This window comes from Eublepharis macularius, chromosome 12, assembly GCF_028583425.1.
Source record: "Eublepharis macularius isolate TG4126 chromosome 12, MPM_Emac_v1.0, whole genome shotgun sequence".
NCBI lineage: Eukaryota > Metazoa > Chordata > Lepidosauria > Squamata > Eublepharidae > Eublepharis > Eublepharis macularius.
This window is the reverse complement of record NC_072801.1, coordinates 29,893,000-29,914,174: the sequence shown is the minus strand read 5'-3', so window position 1 is coordinate 29,914,174 and position 21,175 is coordinate 29,893,000. Positions and strand designations below refer to the sequence as shown.

Sequence of the window (21,175 nt, the reverse complement as noted above, 5' to 3'; positions counted from 1 at the left end):
TTGGATTGTGATCTGAGCCTACCATCGGCATTATTTCTACCTCCTTAGTCCATAACGCTAAGTCTTTTGAGGCCCAGATCATATCAATTCTTGATAGTGTACAGTGCCTTGCAGAGTAAAAAGTAAATTGTCTACTTTTAGGATGTTCTCTTCTCCATACATCTTCTAGAGTCTCCTGTTGTATCAACTCAAAAAAGAGCTTTGGTAATAGTCCTCTTTTCTTTTGTGCCGTTGTTGTCTTTTTATCTAATTCCAAATTTGTCACTCCATTGAAGTCTCCAGCAAGAATTATCTGGTTGTATGAAAGATCATCTAGTTGCTTCCTCAAATCCTCAAAGAAGCTTTCTTTTGCACTGTTAGGTGCATAAACTCCGACTACCAACACTCTCTTTAAGTCCCAGGTACATTCCACTGCTATAAATCTGGCTTCCACATCTTTCATTACAAATTTTGGCTGTAGCTCCTCTTTTATGTACAACACCACTCCTCTTTTTTTCTTGTTGGAGGCCGCTACAAATTCCTTGCCCAATTTTCCCAATTTTAAATATTTTACATCCTGCTTTCGAATATGGGTCTCTTGCAAACAAACAATGTCACATTTTTGTTTTAATAGCCAGTGGAAAATATTTTTTCTCTTATTCGGTGAGTTTAGTCCATTTACATTCCAAGATAAAACTTTACACTCCATACTCATAATCTTGTTGGTAAGTCTTTTTCATTGTCCCTTATAAATCGCTCCATCTCTCGCTCAGATCTAATGCGCTTTTTGGCCCCTCCAAATTCAAAGGACACACCTTCTGGAAGCTCCCATCTGTACCTGATTTTCATGTCCTTCAACATCTGGATTAGCACTTTATATTTTTTCCAATCTAGTAACACTGATCTAGGTAATTCCTTCATTATGATAATTGTCTTGCCATCAATCTCCAATGGATCTTGAAACTGTTTAGTCACAATCTTCTCTTTCATATTTCGTGTCGTAAACTGCACAATCACATCTCTTGGTAATTTCCTCTGGGTTGCAATTCTCGAGTTTACGCGATATGCCACATCAAGGATAGCCACAACTTCCTCCTCCTCCTTCCCCAGGTATTCAGCTAACACCTCAGTCATCTGTTCTTGCGCTGTCTTTCCTTCCACTTCCGGCAAGCCGCGAAATCTCAGCTGCTTCTCCATGTGTCTACTTTCCGCAACCGCCATTCTTCCCCTCATCAGTCTCATCTCTGTTTGTTGCGTGTCTGCTAAATTCTCCATCGCGCCTTCTACTGCTTTAACTCTCTGCTGCGTTCCTTGTAATTCATTTTGTATTGTTTCCATGCCTTTCTTCACCTCTGACAGCTCCGATTTTACTGTCTGTTTAACCTCTTTAATCAACTCCAATTTCGTGTCCTTAAGTTCTTTAATCACTTCTAAAAGTTTTTTGTCCAGATTTTCTATTGCCGATTGCCACTCTTTTTTCGACATCGTGGGGCTTGCTTTGGCTCGCTCCCACGAGTCCGCTCTCTTCCTTAGCTCCGTGGCGTAAGATGGGCAGCCCAATCCTAATAAGGGCACGGAAAGTGAACAGGAACCGAACTAAGGCTTGCGAGGGCGCATCTAGCCCGTACGCCCGCGTAAGTGGCCTTCCGCCCGCGCTGGGACGTGGCGCTGGCCCGCCGGCGGGCCAGCACCGGTGCAAGCCACAGGCGCCCGGGCGGCGGCGCAGAAGTGGCGTAGAGCCCTACGCCGACGCAGGGGGGGGCGGGGAGCAAGGCGGGGTCAGAGTTAGTCCGCTCCCTAAGCTCCTCCAGAAGCGGGAACGCCCACAGCGGCGCAAAAAAGCTACGCCACGGAAAAAGAAGGCGTAGCCCATAGGCGTCCATGGAACGGCGAAAAATCAGCCCCCTCTCTGAGCGCCTCGCCCCGCCCCTATGGCCTGAAGGAGCATAGGATGAGAACTATCCCGGGGACCAATCAGCATGCGCGCCCGGCGTGGACGAGCCCCCCTCTCTGCACCCAATCACCTGCGACCGCGCCCTACAAAACATCCGGCCAGCGCCACCCAAACCCCCAGGTAAGTGAGCACTCGGCCGGAGGCTCTGCCCGTCTGCTGAGTGGCATTGCCCCTTTGAAAACCGAAACGGGCTGAGGGCATTCACATTGGCAGGCGCAGAATGCACTCCGGGGACTTTGCGAAAAACTGGGGGAACTTCGCATAAAGGGGAAGAGGTGCAAATGTCTGCCTAACTCTCTTTCTACCGTGATAGAAAGAATGACTCCACAGCTAACTGATGCATGCTAGTTGCTTCTAACTAAGCACAAACAAACTAACCCTTCCGTGGCAGAAGGGAATGACACTTTGCAAATTAACCGCATGCTCTCCCGTTTCCTTGCAGGTGCCCTGACTCTGGCGCTCCCACCTGGTGATGACCGACGGAGCGCTGACAGGTAAGGAGGAGGTGGGGGGGCATTCCGCAGATTAGCGCAAACCGCCCATTCACCTGAACCCACCCGCTCACTTGCCGCTTTGGGTGAGGCCCAGCAGGGGTGGGGGGCAACCATGGCCGCCCCTGGCTGCCTCAGAGGCAGGCGCCTCGAAAACCACATGTGGCCAGGTGTTTGTTGTGACCAGCTCATTCTCTCCCTTAAAGGTAAAGGCTTGCCAAGGCCGAGTGCATCCTCACCAGACCGTCATGCATCAGCTGCTGCCCTCGACCATGTGCAACCCCCCCCCCGGATGGCGGAGTGTGGGGCTTGCCTTGCCAGTGGAATGAGGCAAAGCCCACACGTGTCTTTTTCCCCCACAGGCACATCCAGGGCATGGCTGCTCCCCCGCGCCCCGCCCTCCCCAAACATCTCTGACGGACGGTTGGCTGCAGCCCAGGAAGCACCGTCGCGCCGCGGCCTGCATCCCAGCCCCGCCCCTCCGAGCGGGAAGGAGGGCTGTGTGGAATGCTCCAGCTCCCTCGCCAGCCTAAACGCAAGCCCGCTCTTTCCAGTGCAATAAAACGAGATGTACAACAACTGTTTTCTGTGTCTGCGAGTCTGACTTCGTCCTCCGCCCCTCCCCCAACACTCCCGTCACATCTCCCCACCTGCACATTGCCACAAATGTATCCGACACACCCCGTCTTGCCTCCCCGCCCCCTCCCTCCCTCCTCCCCCCCTCCTCCTCTGTATTTGACCAGTGTCTGTACCACCCATCTGCCGAAGAGAACTTGATTCTCAGAAGCCTGTGCCACAATAAAATTGGATAGTTGTAAAGGTGCTACGGGACCCTTTTTGAATTCGCTACCACAGGCTAACACGGCTAGCCCCCCTGTATCTATGGCCAGGTAGAGGGTTGGGGCGGGGCATGTGAGCGGGGATCCCCGGTGGGGAGAGTAGCTGGCACACGATAAGCCAGGGAGAGGGTGGTGCGAGCTGCAGCTTCAAGGGGGCGGGAGATGGCAGGGCAAACGGTCCGCTCGCTGGAACCCTAGCCCCCACCAATGGAGAATCCAGGGTGGTGGCAGGTGGATGCCATATCCCGGGCAGGAGGTCTCGCGCGCCTGGGGAGGGTCGCCCCCATCGCAGCCGCAGCCCCAGCAACACAGTCCCATGAGCGGCCGCCTCCCAGAGTGGGTCCAGCCCCTCGGGCGTCTGCAGCAGCCCCATTGGTCATTCCAACACCTTCCACCCCAGGGCGTCCTGCCTCGCATCCAATCCCGTGGAGCAGTTGCCAGCCTCCCACGCCAACAGGCCATGGTTGTTGGGAGGGGTGGGGTGTGCCTCTCAAGTCCGTGCCGAAGCCCTGCTCGGGCGGCTCGTCGCCATCCTCGACCCTCCGGCCCCACCCGCTGCAGCAGCTCCACCCGCCCCAGAGGCACCCCTCCCTCGGGCCCAGTTGCGTGCGAGAGGCCGGGCCCGTGGACGGCCAAGGGGGTCCGGCCGCCGGCCTCGCCGGTGACCGCCGCTGCCGCTTTGGGGGTGGGGTGGGGTGTTTTGCTGCACAGACGGCTCTCCTACACGCCTCCCCTTCCTCACGTCTGCTGGGGGAGGTGGGATGATATAATAATAAAGGCTGATTTCTGTGCAATGGGTGTCTGTGTTCTTTGCCTTGGGATGGGGACGAGGGGGCAGGCCCGCTGTGTCTGCCTCTTGGTGGCGGCCTCAGGCCAGCCCTCCCCTTCGGCACCACTTGGGGGCTGTCCCCTGCTGCCAGAGACTGGCTGCTGCCCTGGATTCCTCATGGCAGGGCGCCTGCCAGTCCCATGCCAACCTCTCTGGACGCGGCCGCCAGGGACTTGGTGCTACATTGGGCAAACGGGGGAAAGGCTTCTCAGACTACGCCCACCCCTCTCCTTCCCGACTGCGAGCCCCGCCCGACACACGAGCCGAGGCAGTCTGCCAGCATGGGCGCGGTTTGCCTGCTGCTCTGGGGCCTGGCCGGGATCGCGTGCTGCCCATAGGCTGCGCCTTTCCTGGCTCCTCCCCCTGACGCTTGTCAGGAACAGCGCCCTTTGGCTGCGCCTGGCGGCGGCCGTGGATCAAACCCGCCCACAACACTTTCTGGTTCTCCAAATTTGCATCTCTGCGCCGCTGCGGGCGCCGCTGCGGCCACACTTTGCTGGCACAGGATCCGGCCCGGCGGCGCCGCCACACCACCAGTGCAGCCGCGTCGGCGTTGGGGCCGGCCATAGGATTGCGCTGTTAATGTCTTTTTATTTCAAATGTCCCGATCTTCTTGCAGAAATTAAATTTTAAAGAGTCCAAAATGTCGGGCGTCTTTTCTCTATAGTTTCTCTATGATTTTGTAATCCAAGATGGCCTACTTCCTTTTCTGCTGAGGCCGCGACCTTTCCCCTTTCAAAGATGGCGATTCCCTTCTTCCTGCCCTCCAGCAAGGGCCGCTTCTCTCCAGCAACTCTATTGTTATTACGCACTTCCTGTCTCCCAACTTTCCACAGTAGGTCTCGCGATGGTATCTTTTTCTCACAGCTCCATAACCGCAAGTATTCAAAACAATAGTCCAATTCCTTTAATAACTTCTTTAAACTTAGTCTCTTTTCAAATACAACTCTTGCCGAGTCTTCCCCTCTTTATCATTAGCCTGTTGCAGTTTGAAAATCTACTTTTATTCCTCTCTACTTTTATCAATCTGTCCCGTATCAGAAGATAGTGATCTTTACCTTCTCATTCACTTTTCTCGGGTTGTAATCGCTGTTTCGATTTTAACTTCTCCTCTCCGTTTCTTCCCCCAATCGAAGCTTGGGTATGTAGGTCTTATGCCAGCCGAATTGGCCCCAGAACTGCCGCAGAGATTGTAGCCGACCTGTCGCAGGGTGGGACCTCAAGGATCGGGAGGGGACCCGTTGTGCAGAGCCCCCCCTCGTCCGAGATCTAACACACCCTAGGGTCTTGAGCATTCTTTGCCTGCTCTCCACCTGAGAGCAGTCGGCCGCGGGCTATTTTTCCCCCGCCGGCCGCTTAAAACGGCAGTCCGGTCAGCTCCGCGAATGGAGCTGCGTCAGACCTCCATGAATCCCAAACCGGAAGTCCCTGTGCGTCTAAATTCTAACGGTCTTTATCCCAAGGCAGGAACCCTGCCCTATAACTAACATTGCTTTCCCTCTTTATGTCACTTCTGCCAGTGCTGCTGTCTGAGTGCACTGATACTGATAGATCTCTAATAAAGAAACTTTAACTGGACTCTTGAAGTGTCTTCAGTGAAGTAACTGTGGATCTAACTGGCAGAGCCTGACAATAAGCCCAACCAGTGAGGTTTTTTGTATTATTGTCATTGTATTATGTAATATTGTGAATTATGTGCTTTTCTGCAGACCCCTGTATTGTTTTCATTGAGTTCACTTCATTGTATAGTATTGCAATATCACTAGTGGGCATTTGTGTTAGTGGATTCATTCACAGATATAAATATATAATCAGTTTCATAAGGCAACAAGTTTCCTTATGGGAGAGGCGAACAAGTTCTCTCTATCCACTCTCTGCATACCAGGCATAGTTTTGCAGACCTCTCGCATTACGCCCTTTGCTGCAGCCTTTTTCCTAAACTGTGAAGCTCTAGCCTCTCTTCCTAGGGCAGGGGCTTCAACCAAGGGATCTGTACTTGTTCTGCCCTTTCCCCAGATCTTCATCATTCTTTTTGAGGTGCAGTCAATAGCATGTTGCTTTTGTAATGTATAATGAATCTTTTGGGTGAGAGGTTGAGGACGTGATACCTCTAACAAGAGAATCCTACTATTATGTGACTACTCTGAAAAAGCATTTGGAAACGGGGGGAAATGCCCCCAGATTACCCATCATGGTCACGTTTGGAAATCTGTTTCCTGAAAAGGAGTCAAGAACTAATTTGGACTCTTTTCAATGCAGCATGCCAGTTCTTGAATTTCTTTTGAATGTACTTTACTGTCTTTTTAAGGCTATTTCTATTGTACGAAGTTTGCAATGATTGGTATTTTTCACAAACTGGTCCTGCGTATATTGATATATGATAATGATTGTATTATCTGTGAATGGCCAAATCGCACTAGCACTTTATTGGTCCTTGTTGGACATAGGAATTTTGGATATGTAGTTACTTGCGCTCATTGAGGCTTATGTAGCATTCTGAATTTCTTTAAAGTTTACTCAACCTAGCCTTGGTATACCATTGAAAAAATGTGTTAGAGCATTATAGAATCTTGTTAGCTGTAAAAATTCCTTTGAGGATTCATTATACATATTTTTCAAACACTATTGCCTCTGGTTTTCTAAGCATTTCATTTGGATAGTTTTGACTGATGTCTTAGTTTTCATGGCTTGCTGTTCTCAGTGTACTTGTGGAATCAGGATGTCCCCAAACAGCAGATCTTTTCACTTCCACTTTGAAAGTAGTCCATTGACCCCGCTTTGCATGCCCCCTTTTTGATCATTTCCTAGCCCATTAAAGGGCATGTCCTATTATCCCATATGAAACAAAAATCTAGTGAACCTTTAAAAACTTGCAACTTTAATTTCAAAATGAACTTTCATGGATCACAGATCACTTCATCAGATAGGTATCAGACACCTCTATCACTCATGAAAGCTCATATTGAAAGAAATGTTGTTAGTCTTTAAAAGGTGCTACTAGATTTTTGTGGTTTTTTGATACAACAGACTAACATGGCTGCCCCTGAATAGTCTATGGAGCTTCCCTTTCAAGAAAGGCTGAAGACATGCTTGAGAAAAGGCTGAACTTCACTGGGATAACAGGAAATATTCGACAAGTTTCACAGAAAACTCACTATCCACTGCCTTCAGCATAAAACCCAAACAGTCTTCATAAAAGACATTCCTGTTACTGCCATTGATAGCATGGGGAGGCAAAAGGAAATTTCTAGAGACAACTGGCTTCTTTTTAAAGGATCAATAGAACTCCCGGTAACGTATTGACTGGAGGAGCCTAGGCCAGAAAATTCTTACCTTCCTGGTCTTATTGATAATGTAGCTTGTCCAAATCCAGTTGCGTTTTAAATGGCTGTAAAAGCTAGAATCCAGGCCGCCTGCTCCCAGGCCATCTCCAGGAATAGAACCATCATCCACAACTTCTCGGCACCCGCTGGGAGAAAAAAGCAGCATTCAGTACCAAGCTGAGAAGCAATGTGGGAAAGTGGTCACACTAAGATCTGGGGGCCTAGGTTCACCTCCCAATTCTGCACAACTGGTTAAAGTCCCCCCCCCCTTTATTTCCCTCATGAGGTGATTCATGCAGAAAAAACAGACATGAGAGAACCATGCATGCCTCCTCGAGCTCTTCTGAAAGAAGGGCTGGCCAGATAAAAATGGAAGAGATACACAAGGCAGCTGTGCTCTGACAGAAGCTGAACCTGAGTGGCACGTTAGTCTGCACCAGAAGAGTCCAATTGTGCCATGTTATTCACTGATTTCTCTGAAAGTACTGATGTCCCCTGCTCAGCGCACAGACTCCTGTGATCACTAAAACAACAGTCTCCTCCCTTATATCTGGGCGGCTACATGTCAAATTCAGTGCAATGACAAGCCTTTGAAGAGAGTGAGACTCAGCAGCCCTGCTCCCTTTCAGTGACGGCAGGACCAAAACAGAGGACGCTCCCCAAGAAGTGCCCTGTGGCTCCTGTTGGATGGAGTGGGCCCTTCTCAGAGAAACCACTTGCCCCAGCACCAAGCAGCAAAGGAGACGTACGTCGTGTACTCCAGCATCGCACACTTGCGCTCAAGGTTGTGTCTGTGCGCTGCCGACTCATGTTCCAATGTCACATCAGCATCATCAACTGCAGTTCCACTTTTCTTGGCACGGGGATGGCGGACAATTCCTGAGCATGCAAAGAAAACTGGTCAGGCAGTAGCAGCAACCCTATCAAGCATCCAAGACAAGGCAGGTAGTGACAAGCGATGCGCTAGGGAAAGCTGGGCCTGGGAGGTGAGTCAGGGCAAGCCAGCATACAGAAAGGGAAGGGAAGAAGCAAGGCAGCAGAAGGCAAAGCCGGCCACCTTATCTCCGTACCAAGGGGTGTATTGAGGCAGACACACTGCAAGTCAAACCAGAAATTCTCCACATCTTGCAGAGTGTGCAGAGCATACAAGCGTCTGTCAAAAGGGCGACTGCTTTGAGCTAAATTATAATGGGGCTCACAGACAGTGGTATCCACAATCATTGCGTTTTTCTTCAGATATACAAACACCTGCAAGAGACACAAGATGTTCAGATCAAAAGGAATTTCCCACTTTAGTTCTGGGCAGACCAAAGGAAATACTTCGTCACTCAACAAGCAATTAAATTGCGGAATTCATTGCCACTGAATTTCACGGTGGCCATAAGTACAGATGGCTTTAGAAACACAAGCTAGGCAGCTCGCTGCACCAAAGGAAAGTCCATGACTAAGCAAGCAGACACAAATAGATACAGATGGTATTCTGTGCAAAACCCTCCACATCCCTGTTGGCTTCCTCCTTCCATTTGCTTAGCCTCTGTTAGCATTAGCCAGCATAATCTCCTTCTTTTGGACAAATGCTTAACTAGTTCATCCTTCAACATTCTGGGGTTGTGACATGGTTTTCCGCTCCCTCATTTCATGGCAAAAATGCGGCTTTAAAGAAAGGTGCAAGACCACAAAGCCAAACGGCAAAAGCCCAAAGGCTTGGCTCATGGCTTTCTTTTAATCTACACTATTATTTATTTATTTAATGGATTTTTACTGGAATCTGAGGAAGATCTTCCTTTAAAAAGCATGCAAACACCATGCAGGAGGAAACCTCCTGCTTGAAAAGCTTTGCCAAACTGCTGGGCAATGACTGTGCACCTAAAAAGATGGGGCTGGGGGTATGCACACATCTGCCATCATAAAACAGTCACTGAAAAAAAGGTCACTGGGTAGCAGCAGTCCCAGCACATGGTTGGTCCAGTACTGCCCAGATGCAGCCCTTTAAGGCCCCTGTAACATCCATTATCCCAGCTCAGAGGACACAATATAGGACAAGAAGCATCTCTCCCAACACATCCAAAGAGGCATCACTTGGATCCAATATGGCAACTGATTAGGAGCTCACTTAAGTGAGCTCCCGAGCTGATACTGTGTCCTGAGCTGCATAACCAGGTAGGGTTGCAAAAAGCAACCTTTACCTGCCCCTTACTGATAAGGGACACTTCAAGCTGTGTGTGCTGCTTTTATCTGGGGATTATTTAGCTCTTTCTAACAAGAAGGCTGAAGAATCTCTGAAGACACAAAAACACCCAGTGGGAGCACAGCCAGCAGTGGAAGCAAGATAAGTCTGCCTGGATCATTTCTACATAATACTATTAGATACTGTGCTAAGATTTTTCTTTCTTTCTTGTAACTCTGTTTCATATAAGAAATTCATATAAGGTTCAACAGAAAGCCATAAGCACTGCTTTATTTGGTTGTCTGGGAGATGGAATGTGCAAAAATGAGCTCTCTCCATGGAAGCAAATTAACTGTGTTTGGATTTAGATTTTGGAGTGTCTTCTGGATGTTGATTTTATAACTATCTTGTTTTAATTCTGAATGGAGATACGAGGACTTTAATTGACAGAAGTTTTACTGGGAGTAGGCAATCACCTAAAGATCTGAAATATGTCTAGGAACTAGCCAACAAGTGGCATCTTTCTTTTTGCTGACTTATTTTCTCTGTTAAAAGAAGGGTTTTTTTCTGATCTTTGTTTTCTAACATCTGTGGATTACAAATTATTTTTAAAATTGCAGCTCTCATTGGGAACAAATATAAACATAAATACAGATTACGTGGATTACAACTGCCAACTGACTATTTGGATTACAAATGCTGACATCAAGAATGGATTTAAGGTCATAGTTAATAACCTGCCCCTCCAGTCAAGTTTTACTTATAAGGTTGCCATCAGAATATAAACTATTGCTTCTGGTGAGACATTAAAAACATTTATTCCTGTCAATGTTTATTTGAAGATGAAGCAAAAATGGCCGACCATTGACTAAACTAATGCAACAATTTAATAAGTAGTTCTTTCCTGCCATCTGCAGGTTGTAAGAAGAAATGGCAATTAAAGTTGACTTCTGAATTGACATTGTTGCCTTCAGAGAAAAAAACTGCCATTTAATACCTTTTTCAGTTGGTTTTATTCAATACAATCTTTTATATAGGGTTTTTCTGTTATTATTATCTATCTTTTATATGTATCTGGTACCTAGAGTGTGTAAGAATATAATAACTATATTATTATAGTTATATTAACTCAGTTAATGATTTACTTAAAGAGTGGGTTGTCTAGCAGTTCCGCTATATGATTGATGGTTTGTGGGATTGTAAAGGCATACCGTTTTGAATATATTGTCATATGGAAATATTGTTAGTGGCTGTGAGAAGACAAAAGAGGCTGGCAAAACTTAAGAGAATGGCAAAAAGTAAGAGAAAAGGCAAACTTGAACTCTGCTCTGAAGATGAAATAGAACTAATAGCAGGGAAGGTTCTATCCTCTGTTTCACAGCAATTCCAGAATTCTGCAGCAGAAAGAAGTAAGACATTGCTGGAAAATCGCCTGTGGGCTAGAAATATTCTCAGTCAAGGTAAGAAAACAGTAACACCTGTCACAGAAGCAGAGGCACTTCTACAAGATCTAGAAACAGCAGTGACCAAGCATTGAACTCAGAAGATGTTAATCCTTCAACTAGAGAGAAAGAAAGAGCATTTAGCAATCGAAAGAGGAAAAAGAAAAAAAGGAAGAAAAATGAATGGATTTAAGATAATCTCAGTAAAAGTGAATGGACTAAATGCTCCCTCTAAAAGATCAAGAAGTTTCAATCAATTGACGAAATTAAAAGCAGATATTTTATGTAATCAGGAAGCCCATATTAAAAAAGATCAAGAACACCTACTAAATTATAAAAAATTGGGCACAGTTTAGACATCATTAGCACAAGTGAAGAAAAAGGGTGTGGCAATATACATAAATAATCAAAGCCGGAGGTTCTTCAAGAATTAAAAGATGATAAGGGAAGATATCTGATTTTAAAAATAAGCCGTTTTGATGGACAAGTGTGGACACTGATGTCAATATATGCACCAAATAATGGCAAAAAGAAGTTTTATGAGAGATATTTCCAGGCATTATTAGATTTTCAAGAAAGAGAGATTCTAATTCTGAGATATGAAGTGTCCTGGATTCAAAAAGAGATAGATTTAGAGGGCAGGAGGGAATATCCCCAAGTATGTACCCAATTATATGTCCACTTTGGAATTGAAAGATGTTTGGAGACGGTTACACACAAAAGAAAGAGATTACACATTCTTCTCAGATAGGCATCAGACATATGTTGATATCCAAAAGCTGTTCCAATACACAAACTATGCACCTAAAAAGATGGGGCTGTTCCAATACACAAACTTTTCCCTGTGCATAGTTTGTGTATTGGAACAGTTATTACTGGGGAAAGCCTTTTGTGTTTTGTTGATATCCAAAAGCTTACTGACAAAAATGGACAAAGCAGAAATTCTCCCAAGGACTCTAGCAGACCATAATACTATAGAGGTAATTAGTCAAAGTGGAGGCAAGAAAGAAAGAAGACGGAGATTAAATGACACTTTATTGCTACAAAAGGATGTATTACAAAATGTAGGAAAGAATTGACAGATTATTTCAGGATGAATTCTACAACAGATGTTAATCCAATAACAATATGGGAAGCCAGTAAAGCCTAAATAAGAGGGACCGTGTTAGCAATAGCGTCCAGAAAGAAAAGAGAAAGGTTAGGAGTTATGGACAATCTGATTGAAAAACTGAAGAAACTGGAACAAGAATACAAAATAACAAGGGATAAAGATACATGGAAAGAAATCAAACAGTTAAAGAATCAATTGGATTTATTGGAGGTAGAAGAAAGAAAAAATTGAAATACTTAAAACAAAGACATTTCGAAACTGCAAACAAATCTCGAAGATACTTGGCATACTGTTTGAGAAAAGAGAAAGAAAAAAGGATACCTGGAATTAGGAAAGGCAATCAAGTAATCTATAAAGAGCAAGAAACAAAGGATAGAATTTAAACTTTTTTTCTAATTTTTACAAAGAAGGAGTTGTAGAGGAAGAAGAGACAGAGAAATATTTGCTAGAGACACCAATCAAATCAATTTCTATGATCAATCAAATCAATTTCTATGCTTGGTCAGGTTACAACCGAGCACAGAAATATTCTAAATCAAGTATTAACAATACAAGAGATTAACTTTGCCATTAAAAAATTAGAGGCAGCAAAGGCTCCAGGCCTGGATGGACCGTCGGCTGCCTATTATAAATGTTTTGAGGATATAGTAGCTATACCCCTACAAAAAGTGATGAAGGAGATACAAGACAGGAAGAAGTTACCATAGACATGGCAAGAGGCAACTATAACTGTATTACATAAAGAGGGGAATGATCCATTATTACCACAATCATAGAGACCCATTTCCTTATTGAATGTGGATTATAAGATATTCACAACAGTAATGGCTGAAAGATTAAGAATATGTATCTCAGAAGTAATTTATGAAGACCAAACAAGATTTGTCCCAAAGAGATACATGAAAGAAAACATTAGATGCAATTGAATATTCAAGAAGGAAGGGGGTGAGGGGGAACTGCATTTATGTTTCTGGATGCTGAAAAGCGTTTGACAATGTGCCTTGGATGCAACATTTTATCATATGTGGTGGACAATCAAGGAAGCACAAATATATTGGATAAAGATACAGGAAGAGATACAGAAGATTCATAAACTCAGGTTTGAGCTGAACCCGAAAAATATGCTATTAAATATTTTATCAAATAATGTTACAAAAGAACAGGAAGATCTTTTCCATTATAGGACGACAGCCACAAGAGTACTATATACAGCAAAATGGAAAACATATTTGTGCCCTGACATGCCTGAGTGGACAAACAAGATGAATGAATATGCATCAATGGTTAAATTAACTTCCTATGTGCACAATAGACCAATATTGGAATTCTGGAGAAAATGAAAAGATTTCTTCGATTATTTAGGTTAAAACTAAGATAAATTAAAGTAATTATACTATAGAGATAAAATTCAGAAGAGATGACTGATTAAAAATCAGTGACATTAAAGTCTGGGTATAAGCAATTAAGGAGAGGAGAAGAAAGCAATCATAGAATTTAGTTGTGCTGTTATATACTTTGAATATATTTTCTGTTAGTTTAAATCTAATTCAAATGTAATGCTTGTATAAGTTCCTATGCACTTACTATTGTTATTAATATCGTTTCTTTTTAAATAAACCTTTATTCAAAAAAGCCCCAAAGAGGCATCGCTTGGTCGCCATCCACTTTTCCCTTTCCCAAGCACAACTGCATTGCAAATTGACTGTCTGGGAAACAAACATTACCTGATCTTTTTCTTGAAACTTCTCTGTGGGACCAAACTGCACCAACCCCATGTAACACAACCGTTGCAGGCTTTCCACAACTGAAAAGATATATCTCCTGTGGGAAAGGACATTTCTGGGTGAGTTTGTTTCAGAAAGAAACAGTCTCGTAATTAGCAAAAGATCCACTTCCAGCTTTCCAAACTGGATGGCGAATGCCATCTCCTTCCCCATTGCCCCTGGAGAGATGAGAGATACTCTGGTAACACACAACCTCCCATGAAGCATTCTGTGTTCAAAACATACGTTAGAACACTTGCTGGTCAGGAATGAGGTGTGCTGAACTGGGCCTAAAACTAAGGAACACACAAATGCACAATCAGGGGGTCCCTGAGGAAATGTCAGTGATACTCAGACCAAAACAACCAGAAGAACCTAACTAGTTCTAAGAGACCCAAATAAATATACTTTTTTATTTTTAACAAAGTGCAAGTACTGTAAAAGTACAAGAACTTATAACATTATATTACTATCATTTCAAACATTACAGATTCTCCTATATATACCAATGCTATAAATACAGTGATAGAAAATCATAATCCATCTATACATTCAAGAAGTCTATTTGAATCTTAACACAAAGTAAGTATCCATGTCCAAAATTCAGAATGATAGCAGCTTGTTTTTTCTTCTCCTTTACAGGCAGAACATTCCAGGAGGAAAGCAGAGGAGGCAAAATCTCCTGGGCAGTTGGCAACGGGTACACCAGCCTTGGTTATATTGTTTCGTGTTGCTTTTTCAAGCCAAATTATTTACTGCACATTCCTTCTTAACAAAATCCTAACAAGCATTGGTGAGTATCTTTCTATGGTCATGAATTTTTGATGGTATGTCTGCTCATCTGCTGTTAATTCTGTCTGGGAGATATTTCTCAGGGTCTCCCAGAAAGCCTTGCCAAAGTCAAGATTTTTTTTTTTTTAGTTGCATGCATCATACTACCTTATCTAAGGAAAAGAATTCTGTTGACTTAATATGAGCAGCTTTGGTGAATGTGTCACCATTCCATTTCCCCTCGCTGTTTATCCCTTGTTCTACAAGGACAGCCATCTATACCATGTTCACAAACATGATAGTTTTAGGTAAGTAGCCGTGTTGGTCGGCAGTAGAACTGCAAGGTTTTGAGTCCAGTGGCTCAGATTTTCAGAATGTAAGCTTTCAAGAGTCAGAGCTCCCTTCTTTGGGGAGAAGAGAGCTCTGACTCTTAAAAGCTTACGCTCTGAAAATCTTGTTGGTTTCCAAGGTGCCACTGGACTCAAATCCTGATGATTACCCCCGGCCTTCAACTTGTATTAATGGAGCCTTGCTTAAATTTCCATTTTTTGTGGAGGCTAGTTTAGTCTCCGCAAAAAGCAGGGTCTTTTCTGTTGCAGCCCCAGACTTCTAGAAAACGCTTTTGTGGGAGTCTTGCTGTTACTTTTTCAAAGGCAAGTTAAAGCCTTCAGTTTTTCTGTTCTTTTCATAATGGAGGCTTTTTTGCTCCGGTGTGTTCAGTTGGCAGGTGGCTTGTTTCTGTTGCTTTTAATGTACTGTGATTTGCCTGTTTTTAACCAAATGCCATTGAGGACTGGTATGCAAATATTCTTTAAAAAAAAGAGATAAATAAAAGTGCTCACCTTTTATATAGGAGCTTTTGTCGAATTGATCTGGGAAGATATCTGATCAAAGTGTGCCTCTTCAGTGGATCATTTAAATAATCCTCCAGGTTATCTACCTAAAATATATTAATAATTAACTAAATGTATGCAAGACTGGATCAACTTCAAATTGCTTTAATAAGGCCTCAGCAACTTTGTCCAGAAGTGGACTAGATCTCGGAAAGAACAACACCAGAACCTCCAAAGGCAGTTCTCACCACTCTCCTAACCCTCCAGTATCCAACAGCAGCACCTTTCCAGGTGTCACCGGCAGACTGATTTTCTTCTACAGAAGGATTTAAAATACAACCACAAGACACAGAGTTGAGCAGACTTTGAGCCACACTTGAGCTGGCTGAGAATCAGGGGAGTGTCTAAGGCAACTCGGCCTGCAGACAAACCTACAGGTCTCAGGCGAGAACCACTGCCCTTGTGAAGCACCGCACCTTGTAGCTGACTTGTACAATCTGAACAAAGATGGACAGCGGCAGGCAGAGAAGAATGTCGCTAACTAGTGCCCATCCGTGACCAAATTCCCTGTGTGCTGGGAGGGGAGGGATGTGACGCTTCCACGAGGCATCATCCGCATACACTGCAAGAGGAGAGAGGGAGAGAGAGAAGAAAAACTTGTTCTCAGAGTCAGAATAGAAATACAAAGCAGTTTTGCCTGGTCCCTGCCTTGTGGCTGTTGGCATGCTATGGCTGATATGGGCCACCATGGATATACAGACAGAGGGCTGCCATCTTGCAGATTTTTATGCTGGAGTGACTCTGCAGAGAATGATACTGCTGCACTATAGAGCTATATTCTTTGCTATCATGAGATACAAGAAAACAAACTGGAAGCTCCACCAGAAACTTGCACCCTTCCCTGGCACAGACTGTTAAAGTCCTGCTGGCTCCATCATTCCCCCCACTGCAACACACACTGCTTGGATGAATACTATGTGGCTGGCACCAAACAAAGCCTCAAGCAGCTCAGGCAAGCCCAGAGTTCAAAGCACTGCTGTTACTGTGTCTGCAGGGAGCCCCACTGAGCCCCGTTAGAAATGCACTCCTCAGAAGCACTCAAGGGACACTTCCCATGGCACATTCTCAAACATCTTGCCATAGAAGGGCCCAGCAGTGAGCCACCAGTTTGGATTCTTGTTGCCAGATTCTTACCTGCCTGTTCCTCAAGATCCACTTCCACCTCCTGGGCTGTGGCAGGATGGCCTTCCACGTATGCCCTATCGGACTCCTCATTCTCTGCTGTAGCAGGATGGGTACAAGAGGAGCTAAGGCTTTGCATGCTGCTTGCTGGGTCACTACTGCAGCCTGCTTTGCTCTGCGATGCATTTAAAGGGTGCCCGTAAACTAAGTACCAGAAGAAAAGGTGGGCTGTCCTTAGGCGAGGCATTTTGGGAAGAAAGCCCAGGGAGCGTCCAAGACCTGGCACTAGAAAGATGGAACAAGAGAAGAAGACATTTGCATACTGAGGCATGACAGGGAGGCCACTGCCTAGCGCACTTGGCTCGAAAGCTGGAAGGAGCCAAGCCAGAGAAATTTTTTTACCTGTAACAGGGTGATCGTTGAACTTAGTGATGGGCACCTTCTCACCCGCCTCACTTGGCCTGCCAGTCCCCTCCCCCCTGCAAGGAGAGGAGCAGCCTTCCATCTCCCTCAAGGCAGCTCCCATCCCAGACTCTTGGCTCCCTTCATCCAGATGGTCCTGGGAAGTTGGTGTCTGTGGAATTTTAACCCTGTCATTCCAAAGAAGGAAAACAGAATTCAGCCCAAGCTCCAGGAACCTCTTTTCCAGCACATGGTTCCCAGAAACAGTACTTCAACTGAACTGCCAGCTCAGAGGAGGCTCAGCTGACAGATGATGGCTACCTACAGACGGTCTCAGAGACTCCCAAGGAAGATCAGAAGCTGAGGTGCTACTCCTTGTACATCAGCTGACCCATAGGCACCCAGAGCATAGTGCATCTCTGGAATTCCCTTCCTAGGGCCAGGCTACTGCTCCAGAGGACCATTTCTGTGTTGTGCTCCCCTCGGCCACCTGCCTGTTCACTGTGCTTGAGTTGGAGATCCGGAAACGCACTTGTTCAATGGCACTTTTCACTAGCGGATCGTTGGGGCTGACTGAAGGGTCAACCACAAACTCCACCTGTCAAAGAAACAGACAGAGGTATACTCCAAAAGAGCCTGAAGATCTCCAAATGACCCCACCATTTTCCATACAGTGGGCTGCTGGCCTCTCATTTGCAGACTAACCAGTTCCTCATGGTAATAGTGAGTGCCCCCACCCCAGTTTCAGCTCCAACTTCAGTTGATTTTCTGTGCAGAAGACCAGTTCAGCTGCTCCCCTGAGAGCACCCATGATGTCAAAGGCCGCAGTTTAACGGCAGGATCAGAGAAGAGATGGAGCCAAGACCATCTGGAAGATACGGAACTGTGCACATGGTATAGTCTTGTCAAGAAGCTGTACCAACTACAGAACATACACAGTATCCCCTTCTTTGAGAGAGCGCCCACTTCCAAAACAGCCTGAATGCAGAAACTGAGCATGTCAGGAAGTTTGGCCAAAAGATTCCTCCTTGGTGCCTTAGTTTTCCATGTGGACAACAGAGCCTTTAAGTGGCAAATCACCTTTTTGCTGACCCCATCTTGGATGACAGTGGTGCGGTAGAGGCGCAAGAACCCTTCCTGGGAGAGCTTCTGTACTAAGCGTATGATTGACTTCTTGCAGCACCTTGTGGAAACCCCTTCCTGCTTCTCTTGATCCATGACCATTTTCTGGAGCCTAGGACACAGGGACACTTCTTTGCAGCAGCATTTAGAATTCAAGGGCTGAAAATCCCCAGAGTGCTATGCAGAGTAAAATAGGCAGACCCCTGCCTGCATAGCTTCCACGATAAGAGGAATGAAGGGGAAAACAAGGACTCCAGAACAGTAGCTAAACACCACAAATGGCTAGACATGGTGTTAAAAGGAGGCAAGAGCAGGCCGCCAGAATCTAAGAATCCCCTTGGAGATTTCTAACTAAGACTAGGAAAAAACAACACTGGGAACACCAGCAACTGCTTGGGTTCCAGAGCTCCCCAGTGCACTGCATAGACCTCACTAACCATTGGCATCAGCCTAGACAGCCAGTACAGTCAACAGTGGGCATTCCAAGAGAAGAGGTTTGCTTCCCCAACAGGTGCCAAACCCCAGCCAGCTCACAAGAGAGGCATCACTCAGCCCAGAGTGACCCTCAGCAAGGCTCAAAGTTCAGTTACACAGGCAGAGCTAGCCAAGAAAATACACAGACTAGTCAGCTGGCAGTCAAGGGTGGCCCCAGAGCAGCGTTCCACAGACTTCCCACTTACACAAACAAGCTGTCGATCAAGCGGAGGTTTTGGACAGCCTCAATAATGAGGTTTCGCCGCTTCAGGAGGCGGTAGGTCTCATGCGAGCGCTCGACTGGTGAGGCTCGAGGTCGCTTCTCTTTCTTTTTTTCATCAGAGGTCTTCTAGCAGAGGTCCGAAAAATGTGTGTAAGATAAAAACTGATAGAAAGCAATGAATACAAACCCAGCTAAAGACAAAGAAGAAGGAGCCCCAGGAACACAGAAGTGAACCCTGCAGGACCATCTAGTCCAGCATCCTGTCTCACAACCAGTGGCCAACCAGTTACTCTGGACTGGAGGGCCAAAAAACAGAACACAGAGGCTGAAGACCTTTCATGAAGTTGCCTCCTAGCACTGAGATTCAGAGATTTACTGCCTCTGAATATGGAGGTTCTCTAGTCAGTGGCTAGATGCCACTGATAGATCTCTCCACCATGCAACTGTCTAATCCCCTTTTAAAGCCATCTATGCCTGTCGCCATCCCTATATCCTCTGGCAGCAAATTCACATTTTAATCATACACTGAGTATAGTATTTATTTTTGTCTGTCCCATATCTACTGCCCATCACCTTCACTGGGTGCCTCTCATGACCTCAAGAGCCCTGCCCACTCAACTTGACCAAACATGCACATTGGTATTGAAACTACAGAATTTGAACTCAAGCATCTTACTTTGGGGGTTTCAAGCCTGACTTCCTCAACCACAGCTATGTCCCCAGCATCATCTGCAGAATAGGTGCACGAGGAGAGAATGGTTTCCTGCTTTATCACATCCGAAGCAGAATCGTCATCAGCCAAGTGATCGGGAAGCTCTTCTGGATATTCCGGGGAGCACAAAGGAGGCAGTGTCCTGCCTGGTGTCACTGAAGCTGCCGATTTCCTGGCTAGTTCAAGAAGAGACATGCATGCCCAACTGGTCAGCCATGGCACTGAGGAGCCCTGCATGTTCTGCTACAGTAACATGTTGCTTTGTAAGTGCTTCGATCCTTGCCAAGACAACAGAGCAGGATTTGGGCCCTTTTATGCCAGCTTATTAAACTGCTTAGCCCACTAAGCAGCTAAACAGAATACCAGACATGAGTCAGATGGGAGCATTCATACGCTGCCCGAGGGGCACTGGCAGCTCTCCCATTAAGTATCTTATTTCAGATTCAGTTCTGTTATCATTAAGTTAAACCACTTCTGCCATGCCACACCACAGGTTGCCAGCCCAGCCCTTGTGGCCCAGGTCAGGAAGTCCAGCTGCACAATAATTTAGAGGACAGCTTGGAAGCTGAAGAGGGAACACGGGGCTCCCTGTAAAGGTGGTAGGCAGTCAAGCACACTAGGGAAGAAAACCAAAGTATAGGAAAGTCATGGCACTAAGATGTTTTGAACATAGATATGCCACGTGACGTGCTGGAGCTGAGAACAAAGGCTTTCATCCAGACATCCCTCACCCTGACAGAGCTCTCACCGCACCTTTAGTTGGGGTTGACTGGCACAGGCCTCCTCGGAAAGGGAGCCTCAGCCGTGATGCTGTGCTGGCCTTCCTTGGCTTCACACCCTCTTTCTCCTCCTCCTCTTCCTCCTCCTCATTTGTCAACTCAGAGAGCAGTGTTTCTTCCTCCCCTGGTGAGAACTCCTCCCCAGGCAAGGAGTCTTCCTGTGCTACGGATACACTAGCCAAAGCCAGCTGCTCGCTTCGGGCCTTCTCTCTCTCAAACTGCCGACTCAAGTCACTCTCTTCTGCAAAGGTGCAGGTGATGTACTTTGTTGTCCGCTGTCTTCCTTCGTCTTCCATGAACCCCTAAGCAAGAATCAAGACAAGAGGTATTGCTCCCAATTGTTCTCTACATGGCCAGAACTTCACCCTGCCATTTTCTCCTGCACAGTTTTTTTGGGTGTGGAGGGAGGGCGGACAGAGAACAAATGATGCCTTCCTTACGCAGTTTATACAGGGACCAACAGTGGAAATCTGCTGGAGGTGACAACATGACAAATATTACCTTGATCACTTTGTATCGCTCCAAGAGGCGGCACAACATCCGTGCTTCTAGCTTCCCTACGTTCATAGCCGCTCGAAGTTCAGCTTGGGAAATGCCTTTGGTGCCCCAGCTTTCTACTGTGGAGAAACAGGAAAAAGATGATCAACACTGGATGCCATGCTGATTTATGCAGTCATGGTCACAAAACAGAAACATTCCTCATCCCCATTTTTTGTCTCTGGAAAGAACAGAGAAGTGCAAAGGAAACTTTCTAGATTGGAGGTGCAATATACAGAAGT

The 21,175-nt window shown here is 45.9% G+C and overlaps 1 protein-coding gene and 1 long non-coding RNA gene across 5 annotated transcripts in view; one reads left to right on the top strand and one right to left on the bottom strand.

Annotated features, from left to right (window-relative positions):
* The window catches only part of GTF3C1 (general transcription factor IIIC subunit 1), a 57,275-nt gene that overhangs the window by 24,891 nt on the left and 11,209 nt on the right, over positions 1–21,175 (bottom strand). For all 3 annotated transcript variants that reach the window (XM_054995458.1, XM_054995459.1, XM_054995460.1), the window contains exons 8-21: positions 20,898–21,013; positions 20,371–20,698; positions 19,582–19,793; positions 18,889–19,031; positions 18,167–18,320; positions 17,581–17,684; positions 17,087–17,274; positions 16,697–16,969; positions 15,979–16,124; positions 15,512–15,609; positions 13,860–13,956; positions 8,486–8,663; positions 8,165–8,294; positions 7,426–7,561 (exon numbers count right to left, since the gene is read on the bottom strand). In XM_054995458.1, the coding sequence (XP_054851433.1) occupies positions 7,426–7,561; positions 8,165–8,294; positions 8,486–8,663; positions 13,860–13,956; positions 15,512–15,609; positions 15,979–16,124; positions 16,697–16,969; positions 17,087–17,274; positions 17,581–17,684; positions 18,167–18,320; positions 18,889–19,031; positions 19,582–19,793; positions 20,371–20,698; positions 20,898–21,013 (2,303 nt within the window). The remainder of the gene's footprint in view (positions 1–7,425; positions 7,562–8,164; positions 8,295–8,485; positions 8,664–13,859; positions 13,957–15,511; positions 15,610–15,978; positions 16,125–16,696; positions 16,970–17,086; positions 17,275–17,580; positions 17,685–18,166; positions 18,321–18,888; positions 19,032–19,581; positions 19,794–20,370; positions 20,699–20,897; positions 21,014–21,175) is intronic.
* On the top strand, positions 1,944–3,003 carry LOC129340587 (uncharacterized). Of its 2 annotated transcripts, XR_008598036.1 has the most exons (3): positions 1,944–2,053; positions 2,376–2,427; positions 2,787–3,003. It is a non-coding gene; the product is annotated as an uncharacterized LOC129340587 (long non-coding RNA). The 2 variants fall into 2 exon arrangements; XR_008598035.1 differs by having other exon boundaries at positions 1,944–2,427.